This window comes from Carcharodon carcharias, chromosome 37, assembly GCF_017639515.1.
Source record: "Carcharodon carcharias isolate sCarCar2 chromosome 37, sCarCar2.pri, whole genome shotgun sequence".
Taxonomy (NCBI): Eukaryota; Metazoa; Chordata; class Chondrichthyes; order Lamniformes; family Lamnidae; genus Carcharodon; species Carcharodon carcharias.
In genome coordinates, this window is record NC_054503.1 from 3,633,974 (window position 1) to 3,650,663 (window position 16,690).

Below are 16,690 nucleotides of genomic sequence, written 5' to 3' on the forward strand. Positions count from 1 at the left end.
ATGAGGCTGGCTATGAGTTGAGCTGAACCAGTTTATTGAGGTTGGTTATGAGTTGTTGAGTTTTACCAGTTTATTGGAGCTGGTTATGAGTTGAGTTGAGTTGTACCAGTTTATTGAGGCTGGTTATGGGTTGAGTTGAATTGTACCAGCTTATTGAGGCTGGTTATGAGTTGTTGAATTTTACCAGTTTATTGAGGCTGGTTATGGGTGGAGTTGGGATGTACCAGCTTATTGAGGCAGGTTATGAGTGGTTGATTGAACCAGTTTATTGAGGTTGGTTATGGGTTGAGTTGAGTTGAACCAATTTATTGAGGCTGGTTATGGATGGAGTTGAGTTGAACCAGTTTATTGAGGCTGGTTGAGTTGTTGAGTTTTACCAGTTTAGTGAGGCTGGTTATGGGTGGAGTTGAGTTGAACCAGTTTATTGAGGCTGGTTATGAGTTGTTGAGTTTTACCAGTTTAGTGAGGCTGGTTATGGGTGGAGTTGAGCTGAACCAGTTTATTGAGGTTGGTTATGAGTTGTTGAGTTTTACCAGTTTATTGGAGCTGGTTATGAGTTGAGTTGAGTTGTACCAGTTTATTGAGGTTGGTTATGGGTTGAGTTGAGTTGTACCAGTTTATTGAGGCTGGTTATGGGTTGTTGGGTTTTACCAGTTTATTGAGGCTGGTTATGGGCGGAGTTGGGATGTACCAGTTTATTGAGGTTGGTTATGGGCGGAGTTGAGTTCAACCAGTTTATTGAGACTGGTTATGGTTTGTTGAGTTTTACCAGTTTATTGAGACTGGTTATGGGTTGAGCTGAGTTGTAACAGTTTATTGAGACTGAGTTGCTGTACCAGTTTGGGGAGGGATGTTTAAGGGCCGTGATCAGGCTATCAGTGGGCGGCGGGTGGGATTTCTGGTTGAGTTGAGTCGCGAACGCGGACGGTGCATTGCGCAGTGCGCATTCCCGCGGCGTCTGGGAGTGGCGGAAGCGCGCTCTGGGCTGCAAGAGAGAAGCAGAAAAAGGCGAACAGAGACGGAGAGGAAATCAGAGGGGAGGTAGATTACGAGAGAGAGAGGAGAGAGAGCAATATAGGACCAGAGGGACAGGGAGAGGTGGACTGCCAGCATTCCCAGGCATCAGGAATCGGTGAGTGAAAGTGACAAGAGTAACTTTCAGCAAGTATCCGAAAAATGGCAACATTTGCAAAGTGTCAAAGTTGGGGAGAGAGAGAGAGCAACTCTCTGGGACTGGGATCTATGTGTTTATGCAGGGATAGGGAGTAGGAGCAGGTCAAGGAGGAGGGGGATCGCAAGGAGGAATATTGGACCAGGACCAGGAGTCGAAGCAGGGACGGGACAGAGATCGGGAGCCAAAGGAGGAATGTTGAACCAGGGGCTGGAGGAGGAATATTGGACCAGGGGCTGGAGGAGGAATATGGGAGCAGGGGCTGGAGGAGGAATATGGGACCAGGGGCTGGAAGAGGAATATAGGACCAGGGGCTGGAGGAGGAATATGGGACCAGGGGCTGGAGGAGGAATATGGGACCAGGGGCTGGAGGAGGAATATGGGACCAGGGGCTGGAGGAAGAGGAATATGGGACCAGGGGCTGGAGGAAGAGGAATATGGGACCAGGGGCTGGAGGAAGAGGAATGTGGGACCAGGGGCTGGAGGAGGAATATGGGACCAGGGGCTGGAGGGGGAATATTGGACCAGAGGCAGGAGGGGGGATATTGGGCCAGGGGCAGGAGGGGGGATATTGGACCAGGAGCAGGAGGGGGGATATTGGACTAGGGGCAGGAGGGGGGATATGGGAGCAGGGGCAGGAGGGGGGATATGGGAGCAGGGGCAGGAGGGGGGATATGGGAGCAGGGGCAGGAGGGGGGATATTGGACTAGGGGCAGGAGGGGGGATATGGGAGCAGGAGCAGGAGGGGGGATATTGGACTAGGGGCAGGAGGGGGGATATGGGAGCAGGGGCAGGAGGGGGGATATGGGAGCAGGGGCAGGAGGGGGGATATGGGAGCAGAGGCAGGAGGGGGGATATGGGAGCAGGGGCAGGAGGGAGGATATGGGGGCAGGGGCAGGAGGGGGGATATGGGGGCAGGGGCAGGAGGGGGGATATGGGGGCAGGGGCAGGAGTGGGGATATGGGGGCAGGGGCAGGAGGGGGGATATGGGAGCAGGGGCAGGAGGGGGGATATGGGGGCAGGGGCAGGAATCGAAGCAGGAATGGGACAGAGATTGGGAGAAGGAGGAGGGATTGGACCAGGATTGTAAGGAATTCAGGAGCAGGAGGAAGATCAGGAGCAGGAATGTTGGACCAGCAGCAGAAGCAGCTCAGAGAACCTAGGAGGAGGATTTGAACCAGGTCAGGGACAGGACCAGGATCAACTAAGGCGCAACTTGGGGTCTGGCAGTATCGCTTTTGCCCTCTGCATGGGGGGAGGGTGGGGGTGTAGGAATATCTAACTTGCAAATGATCACAAAATTTGAAGTGTTCTGCCAGGGAACTGTCCCACAGGGAGGAAGAGGGAATGCGTCTCACCCCCCAACAGGCAGACAACACATCATCCAGCCCTATTTCGCCTCAGGTTATTCCAGTTTTATAACAGGAATTCGGGAGTTCTTCCGGCGAGGGATAGGTTGGACAGTTTTAGGGGTACAAGAGAGGCAGCCCCCCACCCCCCCCACCCGGGAGTGTGTCAGTATTTACAGGGGGTCCCTGGGGAGTTTGTCCTTCCTACTCCTGCCACCTCCTGAAAGGTGTTGGCTGTGCTTCGAGTTCAGCCTCATTCATACACACTAACCAAAATGGCCATTCTCTTTATGTGGAATAATGGCTGGCTATTGGACTATGGAGGGCAGCACGGCCAGACCCGGTCAACCTCCAGACGTGCACACATTTATGGAACTGATGGAGACCATTCAGCAGCACTCCCCACCCCCCCCCCCCACCGCCTCTCCCTCCATCCAATCAGATGACAGCTGATTTCTCAGCGGCCTGCACTGTGGAGTATCAGGAGTGGGGTTTCTTACTGACACCCCCGTCTGGCTAAAGTAAAGGGCACTGGGGCCAATTATAAACCACACCCTCCCCTGCCTGCTGTCCGTTCCCCGCACTGTGTTCCCCACCTCCTGCCTGACGCTGTTGGTTGATAAAAGGAGGATCCGTGAGCATTCTAGCTGTCTAGCATCCGCACTCTCTCCTGGAGACTTGATGACTTGGCACATACCAGAGGATAGAAATCTGTGAAATGTGCACTTGCCAGAATGTTTAAGGGATTTGCAATCTCTCTTTGTTATCATTACCGCCACTCTCCATGTTTCTCTCATGCTGACAGCTCCGCTGTGGGTTTCTGAACCTACTCTCTTCCTGAAATGCGCTCCACTCTGTCCATTGGCACAACTGCAGATCAGAACTGGTAATAAACTGTCTGGAGCCTGGCCCAGACACAATCCGACTAATGAAGATGTTGCCGTGTCTGGAATCCTTAATTGTGCCAGTAGCGATAGAGGTTTAAACAGTCAGTTTAAGATCACAGGACTTAAGAGCAGGACTAAGCCTTTCAGCCCTTCGAGCCTGCTCAGCTATTCAATAAGATCAAGACTGAAACAAAAATATCTGGAAAAACTCGGCAAGTCTGACAGCATCTGCGGAGAGGAACAGAGTTAACGTTTCAAGTCCGTTAACTGTGTTCCTCTCTGCAGATGCTGTCAGACTTGCTGAGTTTTTCCAGATATTTTTGTTTTGGATTTCCAGCATCCGCAGTTTTTTTCTTTTATCTTACGATCAAGGCTGATATGGTTGTGATCTCAACTCCACTTTCCTGCCTCTCTCCCTCATAACCCTTGACTTCCTCATCGATCAAAAATCTGTCTAACTCAGTCTTGAACATATTCAATGACCCTGTATCCACTGCTGTCTGGGGAAGAGAGTTCCACAGACTGACAACCCTCTGACAGAAAGTTCCTCCTCATCTCCATCTTAAATGGGAGACCTCTTATTCTTAAACAGTGTCCCCAGTTCCAGTCTCTCCCAAGAGAAGAAGCATCCTCCCAGTATCCACTCTATCATATCCCCTCAGGATCTTACATGTTTCAATAAGATCACCTCTCGTTCTCCTAAACTACAGTGGGTATAGGCCCAACCTTTCCTTATAAGATAATATCCCTCATCCCCAGAATGAGTTGAATGAACCTTCTCTGAACTGCTTCCAATGCAATGATATCTTTTGTTTATAATGTTCAGTGCGCTGTTCATTGTTAACGGAAACACCATAGAGTTATACAGTGAGTGGCCCTTAAACTGTTGAATGAACATTGACTCTGTACAGTTATACAGTGAGTGACCCTTACATAAGAACTAGGAGCAGGAGTAGGCAATTCAGCCCCTCGAGCCTGCCCCGCCATTCAATACGATCATGGCTGATCTCATTTCGGCCTCAACTCCAATTTCCCGCCCTCTCCCCATAACTTTTCAACCCGTTACTAATTAAAAATCTGTCTATATAAGAACAATATTGCCCATCCCTCGTTGCCCCTTGGGAAGGTGGCAGGGAGCTGCCTTCATTAACCGCTGCAGTCCCTGTGGTGTAGGTGCACCCACAGCGCTGTTAGGGAAGGAGTTCCAAGTGAAGGAACGGCCGATATATTTCCAAATCAGGATGGTGAGTGGCTTGGAGGGGAACTTGCAGGTGGTGGTGTTCCCATGAGTCTGCTGCCCTTGTCCTTCTAGGTGGTAGCGGTCATGGGTTTGGAAGGCGCTGTCGAAGGAGCCTTGGTGAATTCCTGCAGTGCATCTTGTAGATGGTACACACACTGCTGCTACTGTGCGTCGGTGGTGGAGGGAGTGAATGTTTGTGGATCTAGTGCTAATCAAGCAGGCTGCTTTATCCTGGATGGTGTCGAGCTTCTTGAGTGTTGTGGGAGCTGCACTCATCCATCAAGTGGGGAATATTCCATCACACTCCTGACTTGTGCCTTGTAGATGGTGGACAGGCTTTGGGGAGTCAGGAGGTGAGTTACTCTCCACAGGATTCCCAGTTTCTGACCTCTTGTAGCCACAGTATTTATATGGCTAGTCCAGTTCAGTTTCTGGTCAATGGTAACCCCCAGGATGTTGAAAGTGGGGGATTCAGTGATGGTAATGCCATTGAAATATAAGGGTCGATGTTTGGATTCTCTCTTGTTGGAGATGGTCATTGCCTGACACTTGTGCGGTGTGAATGTCACTTGCCACTTGTCAGCCCAAGCCTGGATATTGTCCAAGTCTTGCTGCATTTGGACGTGGACTGCTTCAGTATCTGAGGAGTCGGGAATGGTGCTGAACGTTGTGCAATCATCAGCGAACATCCCCACTTCTGACCTTACGATGGAAGGAAGGTCATTGATGAAGCAGCTGAAGATGGTTGGGCCGAGGACACTACCCTGAGGAACTCCTGCAGTGATGTCCTGGAGCTGAGATGACCGACCTCCAACAATCACAACCATCTTCCTTTGTGCTAGGTATGACTCCAACCAGTGGAGAGTTTTCCCCCTGATTCCCATTGACTCCAGTTGTGCTCGGGCTCCTTGATGCCTGATTCAGTCAAATGCTGCCTTGATGTCAAGGGCAGTCACTCTCACCTCACCTCAGGAGTTCAGCTCTTTTGTCCATGTTTCAACCAAGGCTGTAATGAGGTCAGGAGCTGAGTGGCCCTGGCAGAACCCAAACTGGGCATCAGTGAGCAGGTTATTGCTAAGCAAGTGCCGCTTGGTAGCACTGTTGATGACCCCTTCCATTTCTTCACCGATGATGGAGAGTAGACTGATGGGGCGGTAATTGGCCGGGTTGGATTTGTCCTGCTTTTGTCTGCCCCTGTACCGGTGTAGGTGGAGAGGTCTTTGGCGGGGCAAAACCCAGGAGCAGTCAGAAGAGCCTGCCCCTATACCTGCTGAAGCAACATGTGTTTCACCATGTGGAGGAGGAGGAGTTGCTCAAGGGTATTCAGATGGGTGTATTACACAATATTACACAATTTTAAGCCATGCACATATACTTGATTCTGCCCCTTCCTCGTTTTGAGTTGCTCTCTGACATCTAGCCTTTTCACTTGTTCATGAATGATAAGACATGAATCAGTGCTGTGAAAGTGAGGGGGGGTTGCTGGTTGTTTGCAGCATTGCCTGGCGTTGTAGTGGGGGCGGGGCATGAAAGGAAGAGGCTTTTGCGTGTTCCTGTCAGATTGGGTGGACCGGTGGAACCGAAACGAACCTCACGGCGATGGTGACAGTGAGTGACCCTTACCCTGCTGAATAAACAGTGACTCTGTACAGTTACACAGTGAGTGACCCTTACCCTGCTGAATAAACAGTGACTCTGTACAGTTACACAGTGAGTGATCCTTACCCTGCTGAATAAACAGTGACTCTGTACAGTTACACAGTGAGTGATCCTTACCCTGAATAAACAGTGACTCTGTACAATTACATAGTGAGTGATCCTTACCCTGCTGAATAAACAGTGACTCTGTACAGTTACACAGTGAGTGATCCTTACCCTGAATAAACAGTGACTCTGTACAGTTACACAGTGAGTGACCCTTATCCTGCTGAATAAACAGTGACTCTGTACAGTTACACAGTGAGTGACCCTTACCCTGCTGAATAAACAGTGACTCTGTACAGTTACACAGTGAGTGATCCTTACCCTGCTGAATAAACAGTGACTCTGTACAGTTACACAGTGAGTGACCCTTACCCTGAATAAACAGTGACTCTGTACAGTTACACAGTGAGTGATCCTTACCCTGCTGAATAAACAGTGACTCTGTACAGTTACACAGTGAGTGACCCTTACCCTGCTGAATAAACAGTGACTCTGTACAGTTACACAGTGAGTGATCCTTACCCTGCTGAATAAACAGTGACTCTGTACAGTTACACAGTGAGTGACCCTTACCCTGAATAAACAGTGACTCTGTACAGTTACACAGTGAGTGATCCTTACCCTGCTGAATAAACAGTGACTCTGTACAGTTACACAGTGAGTGACCCTTACCCTGAATAAACAGTGACTCTGTACAGTTACACAATGAGTGACCCTTACCCTGAATAAACAGTGACTCTGTACAGTTACACAATGAGTGACCCTTACCCTGAATAAACAGTGACTCTGTACAGTTACACAGTGAGTGACCCTTACCCTGAATAAACAGTGACTCTGTACAGTTACACAGTGAGTGATCCTTACCCTGCTGAATAAACAGTGACTCTGTACAGTTACATAGTGAGTGACCTTTACCCTGCTGAATAAACAGTGACTCTGTACAGTTACACAGTGAGTGACCCTTACCCTGCTGACTAAACAGTGACTCTGTACAGTTACACAGTGAGTGACCCTTACCCTGAATAAACAGTGACTCTGTACAGTTACACAGTGAGTGACCCTTACCCTGCTGAATAAACAGTGACTCTGTACAGTTACACAGTGAGTGACCCTTACCCTGCTGAATAAACAGTGACTCTGTACAGTTACACAGTGAGTGACCCTTACCCTGCTGAATAAATAGTGACTCTGTACAGTTACACAGTGAGTGACCCTTACCCTGAATAAACAGTGACTCTGTACAGTTACACAGTGAGTGACCCTTACCCTGAATAAACACTGACTCTGTACAGTTACACAGTAAGTGACCCTTACCCTGAATAAACACTGACTCTGTACAGTTCCACTGTCACAAACACAGTGGAACACAGTGGAACTGTCCTGGGCCTGTCAGTGTTACATTGCTGTGTTGAGTGTCTGAAAATTCAGCACCCTGAGGGGTAGGTTTCTGTGTCGGGCTTTTTCTCACTGGTGGTTCTGCCACATGTGTTCATTTTTTAGGTGATTTTCTGACGGACTGGTGACCCTCTCACTGTGCTGTGTCTATGATGTACTCTGGGGTGGCAGGCCGACTCTACAAGCAGAGGCAGAAGGAGCTTGGGGTTGGCAAGCATGATCAGGCCTTCAAATACCTCGGGCAGGATTACGAGACCCTTCGAGCCGACTGCCTTGACCGAGGCATTCTGTTTGAGGACCAGCACTTCCCTGTGGGCCCCTCGATCATTGGATTCAAGGAGCTGGGGCCTCATTCCTCAAAAACGTCTGGAATCAAGTGGAAGAGGCCACAGGTATGTGTGAACAGGTCACTGAGTGTGTGAACAGGTCACTGGGTGTGTGAACAGGTCACTGGGTGTGTGAACACGTCACTGGGTGTGTGAACAAGTCACTGGGTGTGTGAACAGGTCACTGGGTGTGAACAGGACACTGAGTGTGTGAACAGGACATTGGGTGTGTGAATAGGTCACTGGGTGTGTGAACAGGTCACTGGGTGTGTGAACAGGACACTGAGTGTGTGAACAGGTCACTGGGTGTGTGAACAGGTCACTGGGTGTGTGAACAGGTCACTGGGTGTGTGAACACGTCACTGGGTGTGTGAACAGGTCACTGGGTGTGAACAGGATACTGAGTGTGTGAACAGGACATTGGGTGTGTGAACAGGTCACTGGGTGTGAACAGGTCACTGGGTGTGTGAACAGGTCACTGGGTGTGTGAACAGGTCACTGGGTGTGAACAGGACACTGAGTGTGTGAACAGGACATTGGGTGTGTGAACAGGTCACTGGGTGTGAACAGGTCACTGGGTGTGAGAACAGGTCACTGGGTGTGAGCAGGACATTGGCGTTGTGAACAGGACACTGGGTGTGTGAACAGGACACTGGGTGTGTGAACAGGTCACTGGGTGTGTGAACATGTCACTGGGTGTGTGAACAGGTCACTGGGTGTGAGCAGGACATTGGCGTTGTGAACAGGACACTGGGTGTGTGAACAGGACACTGGGTGTGTGAACAGGTCACTGGGTGTGTGAACAGGTCACTGGGTGTGAACAGGACACTGAGTGTGTGAACAGGACATTGGGTGTGTGAACAGGTCACTGGGTGTAAACAGGTCACTGGGTGTAAACAGGTCACTGGGTGTGAACAGGACACTGGGTGTGTGAACAGGTCACTGGGTGTGAGCAGGACATTGGCGTTGTGAACAGGACACTGGGTGTGTGAACAGGACACTGGGTGTGTGAACACGTCACTGGGTGTGTGAACACGTCACTGGGTGTGAGCAGGACATTGGCGTTGTGAACAGGACACTGGGTGTGTGAACAGGACACTGGGTGTGTGAACAGGACACTGGGAGTGTGAACAGGACACTGGGGATGTGAACACGTCACTGGGTGTGTGAACAGGACACTGGGGATGTGAACAGGACACTGGGGATGTGAACAGGACACTGGGGATGTGAACAGGACACTGGGGATGTGAACAGGACACTGGGTGTGGAAACAGGACACTCGGGGTGTGAACAGGACACTGGATGTGTAAACAGGACACTGGGTGTGTGAACAGGATACGGTGTGTAAACAGGACACGGGGAGTGTGGACAGGACACCGAGTGTGTAAACAGGACACTGGGTGTAGGAGCAGGACACTAGGTGTGTGAACAGGACACTGGGTGTGTGAACAGGACACTGAGTGTGTGAACAGGACACTGGGTGTGTGAACAGGACACTGGGGGTGTGAACAGGACACTGGGTGTGTGAACAGGACATGGGGAGTGTGAACAGGACACTGGGGATGTGAACAGGACACTGGGGATGTGAACAGGACACTGGGTGTGGAAACAGGACACTCGGCGTGTGAACAGGACACTGGATGTGCAAACAGGACACTGGGTGTGTGACCAGGATACGGTGTGTAAACAGGACACGGGGAGTGTGGACAGGACACCGAGTGTGTAAACAGGACACTGGGTGTAGGAGCAGGACACTAGGTGTGTGAACAGGACACTGGGTGCGTGAACAGGACACTGCGGGTGTGAACAGGACACTGGGTGTGTGAACAGGACACGGGGAGTGTGAACAGGACACGGGGAGTGTGAACAGGACACTGGGTGTGTGAACAGGACACTGGGTGTGTGAACAGGACACTGGGTGTGTGAACAGGACACTGAGTGTGTGAACAGGACACTGGGTGTGTGAACAGGACACTGGGTGTGTGAACAGGACACTGGGTGTATAAATAGGACACTGGGTGTGTAAACAGGACACTGGGTGTGTGTACAGGACACTGGGTGTGAACAGGACACTGGATGTGGACAGGACACTGGGTGTGTGAGAGATAGTTTTCCGATGGGAAAGAGTATTAAGGGTTATGGAGCCAGTTGGGGTGGGTGGGGTCCAGATACAGATTAGCCATAATCTCATTGAATGTTGAGACTTGTCTGAAGGGCTGAATGGCCTCCTCTTGTGTCTATGTTCCTCACTGTTTAAAAGAGAACCTCAGTTTTCTTTCCCATTGATCTTTAGCTGACTGGTTTAGTATCTCCTTGTGAGAATTCCTGATGAAGGTGATCTGATATCCTAAATTAAAATTATACTTTTCCAGAATGGGCCAGAAGGAAGGCGAGATGGTTTTATTACCTTCGAAAACATAAGCTTTTCCTAAACCCAGTGGCTGAACCATACCTATTCTCAGGCAGCCGTCAGTGTGCTCGTCGACCTGCATTGGTTCCCAAGCACCAACACCTCAATTCTAAAATTTTCTTCTTATTTTCAAATCCCTCCATAGCCTTGTCAATGTCAGACTGATGGTCGTTACAAATGGCTGTCATTGTGGGACTGATGGACATTACAAATGGCTGTCAGTGTGGGAGTGATGGACGTTACAAATGGCTGTCAGTGTGGGATTGATGGACGTTACAAATGGCTGTCAGTGTGGGATTGATGGACATTACAAATAGCTGTCAGCATGGGACTGATGGTCATTAGAAAATGGCTGTCAGTGTGGGACTGATGGACATTACAAATAGCTGTCAGTGTGGGACTGACGGACATTACAAGTGGCTGTCAGTGTGGGTCTGATGGACATTACAAATAGCTGTCAGTGTGAGACCGATGGACATTACAAATGGATGTCAGTGTGGGGCTGATGGACATTACAAATGGCTATCTGTGTGGGACTGATGAACATTACAAATGGCTGTCAATGTCAGACTGATGGACATTACAAATGCTTGTCAATGGCAGACTGACGGACATTACAATTGGCTGTTATTGTGGGACTGAGGGACATTACAAATGACAGTCAGTGTGGGACTGATGGACATTACAAATGGCTGTCAGTGTGGGACTGATGGACATTACAAATGGCAGTCAGTGTGGGACTGATGAACATTACAAATGGCTGTCAAAATCAGACTGAAGGACATTACAATTGGCTGTTAGTGTGCGACTAATGGACATTACAAATGGCTGTCAGTGTGAGACTGACGGACATTACAAATGGCTGTCAGTGTGGGACTGATGGACATTACAAATGGCTGTCAGTGTGGGACTGATGGACATTACAAATGGCAGTCAGTGTGGGACTGATGAACATTACAAATGGCTGTCAATGTCAGACTGATGGACATTACAATTGGCTGTTAGTGTGAGACTGACGGACATTACAAATGGCTGTCAGTGCGGGACTAATGGACATTACAAATGGCTGTCATTGTGGGACTGATGGAAATTACAAATGACTGTCAGTGTCAGACTGATGGACATCACAAATGGCTGTCAGTGTGGGACTGATGGACATTACAAATGGCTGTCAGTGTGAGACCGATGGACATTACAAATGGATGTCAGTGTGGGGCTGATGGACATTACAAATGGCTGTCTGTGTGGGACTGATGAACATTACAAATGGCTGTCAATGTCAGACTGATGGACATTACAATTGGCTGTTATTGTGGGACTGAGGGACATTACAAATGACAGTCAGTGTGGGACTGATGGACATTACAAATGGCTGTCAGTGTGGGACTGATGGACATTACAAATGGCAGTCAGTGTGGGACTGATGAACATTACAAATGGCTGTCAAAGTCAGACTGAAGGACATTACAATTGGCTGTTAGTGTGCGACTAATGGACATTACAAATGGCTGTCAGTGTGAGACTGACGGACATTACAAATGGCTGTCAGTGCGGGACTGATGGACATTACAAATGGCTGTCAGTGTGGGACTGATGGAAATTAAAAATGACTGTCAGTGTCAGACTGATGGACATCACAAATGGCTGTCAGTGTGGGACTGATGGACATTACAAATGGCTGTCAGTGTGGGACTGATGGACATTACAAATGGCTGTCAGTGTGGGACTGATGGACATTACAAATGGCTGTCAGCGTGGGACTGACGGTCATTAGAAAATGGCTGTCAGTGTGGGACTAATGGACATTACAAGTGGCTGTCAGTGTGGGTCCGATGGACAATACAAATGGCTGTCAGTGTCAGACTGATGGACATTACAAATGGCTCTCAGTGTGAGACTGTTGGACATTACAAATGGCTGTCAGTGTGGGACTGATGGACGTTACAAATGGCTGTCAGTGTGGGACTGATGGACGTTACAAATGGCAGTCAGTGTGAGACTGATGGACATTACAAATGGATGTCAGTGTGGGACTGATGGACATTACAAATGGCTGTCTGGTGGAACTGATGAACATTACAAATGGCTGTCAATGTCAGACTGATGGACATTACAATTGGCTGTCAGTGTGCGACTAATGGACATTACAAATGGCTGTCAGTGTGAGACTGACGGACATTACAAATGGCTGTCAGTGTGGGACTGATGGACATTACAAATGTCTGTCAGTGTGAGACTGATGGATATTACAAATGGCTGTCAGTGTCAGACTGATGGACATTACCAATGACTGTCAGTGTGAGACTGATGGACATTACAAGTGGCTGTCAGTGTCCGACTGATGGACATTACAAATAGCTGTCAGTGTGGGACTGATGGTCATTATAAAATGGCTGTCAGTGTGGGATTGATGGACATTACAAGTGGCTGTCAGTGTGGGTCTGATGGACATTACAAATTGCTGTCAGTGTGAGACTGATGGACATTACAAATGGCTGTCAGTGTTAGACTGATGGACATTACAATTGGCTGTCAGTGTGCGAGTAATGGACATTGCAAATGGCTGTCAGTGTCAGACTGACGGACATTACAAATGGCTGTCAGTGCGGGACGCATGGACATTACAAATGGCTGTCAGTGTGGGACTGATGGACATTACAAATGGCTGTGAGTGTGGGACTGATGGACGTTACAAATGGCTGTCAGTGTCAGACTGATGACATTACGAATGGCTGTCAGTGTGGGACTGATGGACGTTACAAATGGCTGTCAGTGTCAGGCTGATGACATCACAAATGTCTGTCAGTGTGGGACTGATGGACATCACAAATGGCTGTCAGTGTGAGACTGATGGACATCAGAAATGGCTGTCAGCGTGGGACTGATTGACATTACAAGTGGCTGTCAGTGTGAGACTGATGGACGTTACAAATGGCTGTCAGTGTGGGACTGATGGACATTACAAATGGCTGTCAGTGTGAGACTGATGGACGTTACAAATGGCTGTCAGTGTGAGACTGATGGACGTTACAAATGGCTGTCAGTGTGAGACTGATGGACATTACAAATGGCTGTCAGTGTGAGACTGATGGATGTTACAAATGGCTATCAGTGTGAGACTGATGGACGTTACAAATGGCTGTCAGTGTGGGACTGATGGACGTTACAAATGGCTATCAGTGTGGGACTGATGAACGTTACAAATGGCTGTCAGTGTGGGAGTGATGGATGTTACAAATGGATGTCAGTGTGGGACTGATACACATTACAAATGACAGTCAGTGTGGCACTGTTACACATTACAAATGGCTGTCAGTGTGGGACTGATGGACATTACAAATGGCTGTCAGTGTGAGACTGATGGACGTTACAAATGGATGTCAGTGTGGGACTGATACACATTACAAATGGCTGTCAGTGTGGGACTGATACACATTACAAATGGCTGTCATTGTGGGACTGATACACATTACAAATGGCTGTCAGTGTGGGACTGATGGACATTACAAGTGGCTGTCGGTGTCTGACTGATGGACATTACAAATGGCAGTCAGTGTGAGACTGTTGGACATTACAAATGGCTGTCAGTGTGGGACTGATACACATTACAAATGGCTGTCAATGTCAGACTGAAGGACATTACAATTGGCTGTTAGTGTGCGACTAATGGACATTACAAATGGCTGTCAGTGTGAGACTGACGGACATTACAAATGGCTGTCAGTGCGGGACTGATGGACATTACAAATGGCTGTCAGTGTGGGACTGATGGAAATTACAAATGACTGTCAGTGTCAGACTGATGGACATCACAAATGGCTGTCGGTGTGGGACTGATGGACATTACAAATGGCTGTCAGTGTGGGACTGATGGACATTACAAATGGCTGTCAGTGTGGGACTGATGGACATTACAAATGGCTGTCAGCGTGGGACTGATGGTCATTAGAAAATGGCTGTCAGTGTGGGACTAATGGACATTACAAGTGGCTGTCAGTGTGGGTCCGATGGACAATACAAATGGCTGTCAGTGTCAGACTGATGGACATTACAAATGGCTCTCAGTGTGAGACTGTTGGACATTACAAATGGCTGTCAGTGTGGGACTGATGGACGTTACAAATGGCTGTCAGTGTGAGACTGATGGACATTACAAATGGATGTCAGTGTGGGACTGATGGACATTACAAATGGCTGTCTGGTGGAACTGATGAACATTACAAATGGCTGTCAATGTCAGACTGATGGACATTACAATTGGCTGTCAGTGTGCGACTAATGGACATTACAAATGGCTGTCAGTGTGAGACTGACGGACATTACAAATGGCTGTCAGTGTGGGACTGATGCACATTACAAATGTCTGTCAGTGTGAGACTGATGGATATTACAAATGGCTGTCAGTGTCAGACTGATGGACATTACCAATGACTGTCAGTGTGAGACTGATGGACATTACAAATGGCTGTCAGTGTCCGACTGATGGACATTACAAATAGCTGTCAGTGTGGGACTGATGGTCATTATAAAATGGCTGTCAGTGTGGGATTGATGGACATTACAAGTGGCTGTCAGTGTGGGTCTGATGGACATTACAAATTGCTGTCAGTGTGAGACTGATGGACATTACAAATGGCTGTCAGTGTTAGACTGATGGACATTACAATTGGCTGTCAGTGTGCGACTAATGGACATTGCAAATGGCTGTCAGTGTCAGACTGACGGACATTACAAATGGCTGTCAGTGCGGGACGCATGGACATTACAAATGGCTGTCAGTGTGGGACTGATGGACATTACAAATGGCTGTCAGTGTGGGACTGATGGACGTTACAAATGGCTGTCAGTGTCAGACTGATGACATTACGAATGGCTGTCAGTGTGGGACTGATGGACGTTACAAATGGCTGTCAGTGTCAGACTGATGACATCACAAATGTCTGTCAGTGTGGGACTGATGGACATCACAAATGGCTGTCAGTGTGAGACTGATGGACATCAGAAATGGCTGTCAGCGTGGGACTGATTGACATTACAAATGGCTGTCAGTGTGAGACTGATGGACGTTACAAATGGCTGTCAGTGTGGGACTGATGGACATTACAAATGGCTGTCAGTGTGAGACTGATGGACGTTACAAATGGCTGTCAGTGTGGGACCGATGGACATTACAAATGGCTGTCAGTGTGAGACTGATGGACGTTACAAATGGCTGTCAGTGTGAGACTGATGGACGTTACAAATGGCTATCAGTGTGAGACTGATAGACGTTACAAATGGCTGTCAGTGTGGGACTGATGGACATTACAAATGGCTATCAGTGTGGGACTGATGAACGTTACAAATGGCTGTCAGTGTGGGAGTGATGGATGTTACAAATGGATGTCAGTGTGGGACTGATACACATTACAAATGACAGTCAGTGTGGCACTGTTACACATTACAAATGGCTGTCAGTGTGGGACTGATGGACATTACAAATGGCTGTCAGTGTGAGACTGATTGACGTTACAAATGGCTGTCAGTGTGGGACTGATGGACGTTACAAATGGATGTCAGTGTGGGACTGATACACATTACAAATGGCTGTCAGTGTGGGACTGATTCACATTACAAATGGCTGTCAGTGTGGGACTGATACACATTACAAATGGCTGTCAGTGTGGGACTGATGGACATTACAAGTGGCTGTCAGTGTCTGACTGATGGACATTACAAATGGCAGTCAGTGTGAGACTGTTGGACATTACAAATGGCTGTCAGTGTGGGACTGATACACATTACAAATGGCTGTCAGTGTGAGACTGATGGACATTACAAATGGCTGTCAGTGTGAGACTGATGGACATTACAAATGGCTGTCAGTGTGCGACTGATGGACATTACAAATGGCTGTCAGTGTGAGACTGATGGACATCACAAATGGCTGTCAGTGTGAGACTGATGGATATCATAAATGGCTGTCAGTGTGGGACTGATGGACATTACAAATAGCTGTCAGCGTGGGACTGATGGTCATTAGAAAATGGCTGTCAGTGTGGAACTGATGGACATTACAAATAGCTGTCAGTGTGGGACTAATGGACATTACAAGTGGCTGTCAGTGTGGGTCTGATGGACAATACAAATGGCTGTCAGTGTCAGACTGATGGACATTACAAATGGCTCTCAGTGTGAGACTGTTGGACACCACAAATGGCTGTCAGTG

General features: G+C 48.5%; 1 protein-coding gene across 2 annotated transcripts in view; it reads left to right on the forward strand.

Moving 5' to 3' along the window:
* Positions 1 to 952: 952 nt before the first annotated feature.
* The window catches only part of LOC121273031 (calpain-1 catalytic subunit-like), a 117,658-nt gene continuing 101,920 nt past the window's right edge, over positions 953 to 16,690 (forward strand). Inside the window, exons 1-2 of one of the 2 annotated variants that reach the window (XM_041179980.1) lie at positions 953 to 1,132; positions 7,852 to 8,138. In XM_041179980.1, the coding sequence (XP_041035914.1) occupies positions 7,896 to 8,138 (243 nt within the window). In that variant the 5' untranslated portion in view covers positions 953 to 1,132; positions 7,852 to 7,895. The remainder of the gene's footprint in view (positions 1,133 to 7,851; positions 8,139 to 16,690) is intronic. The other variant, XM_041179979.1, reaches the window with a different exon arrangement.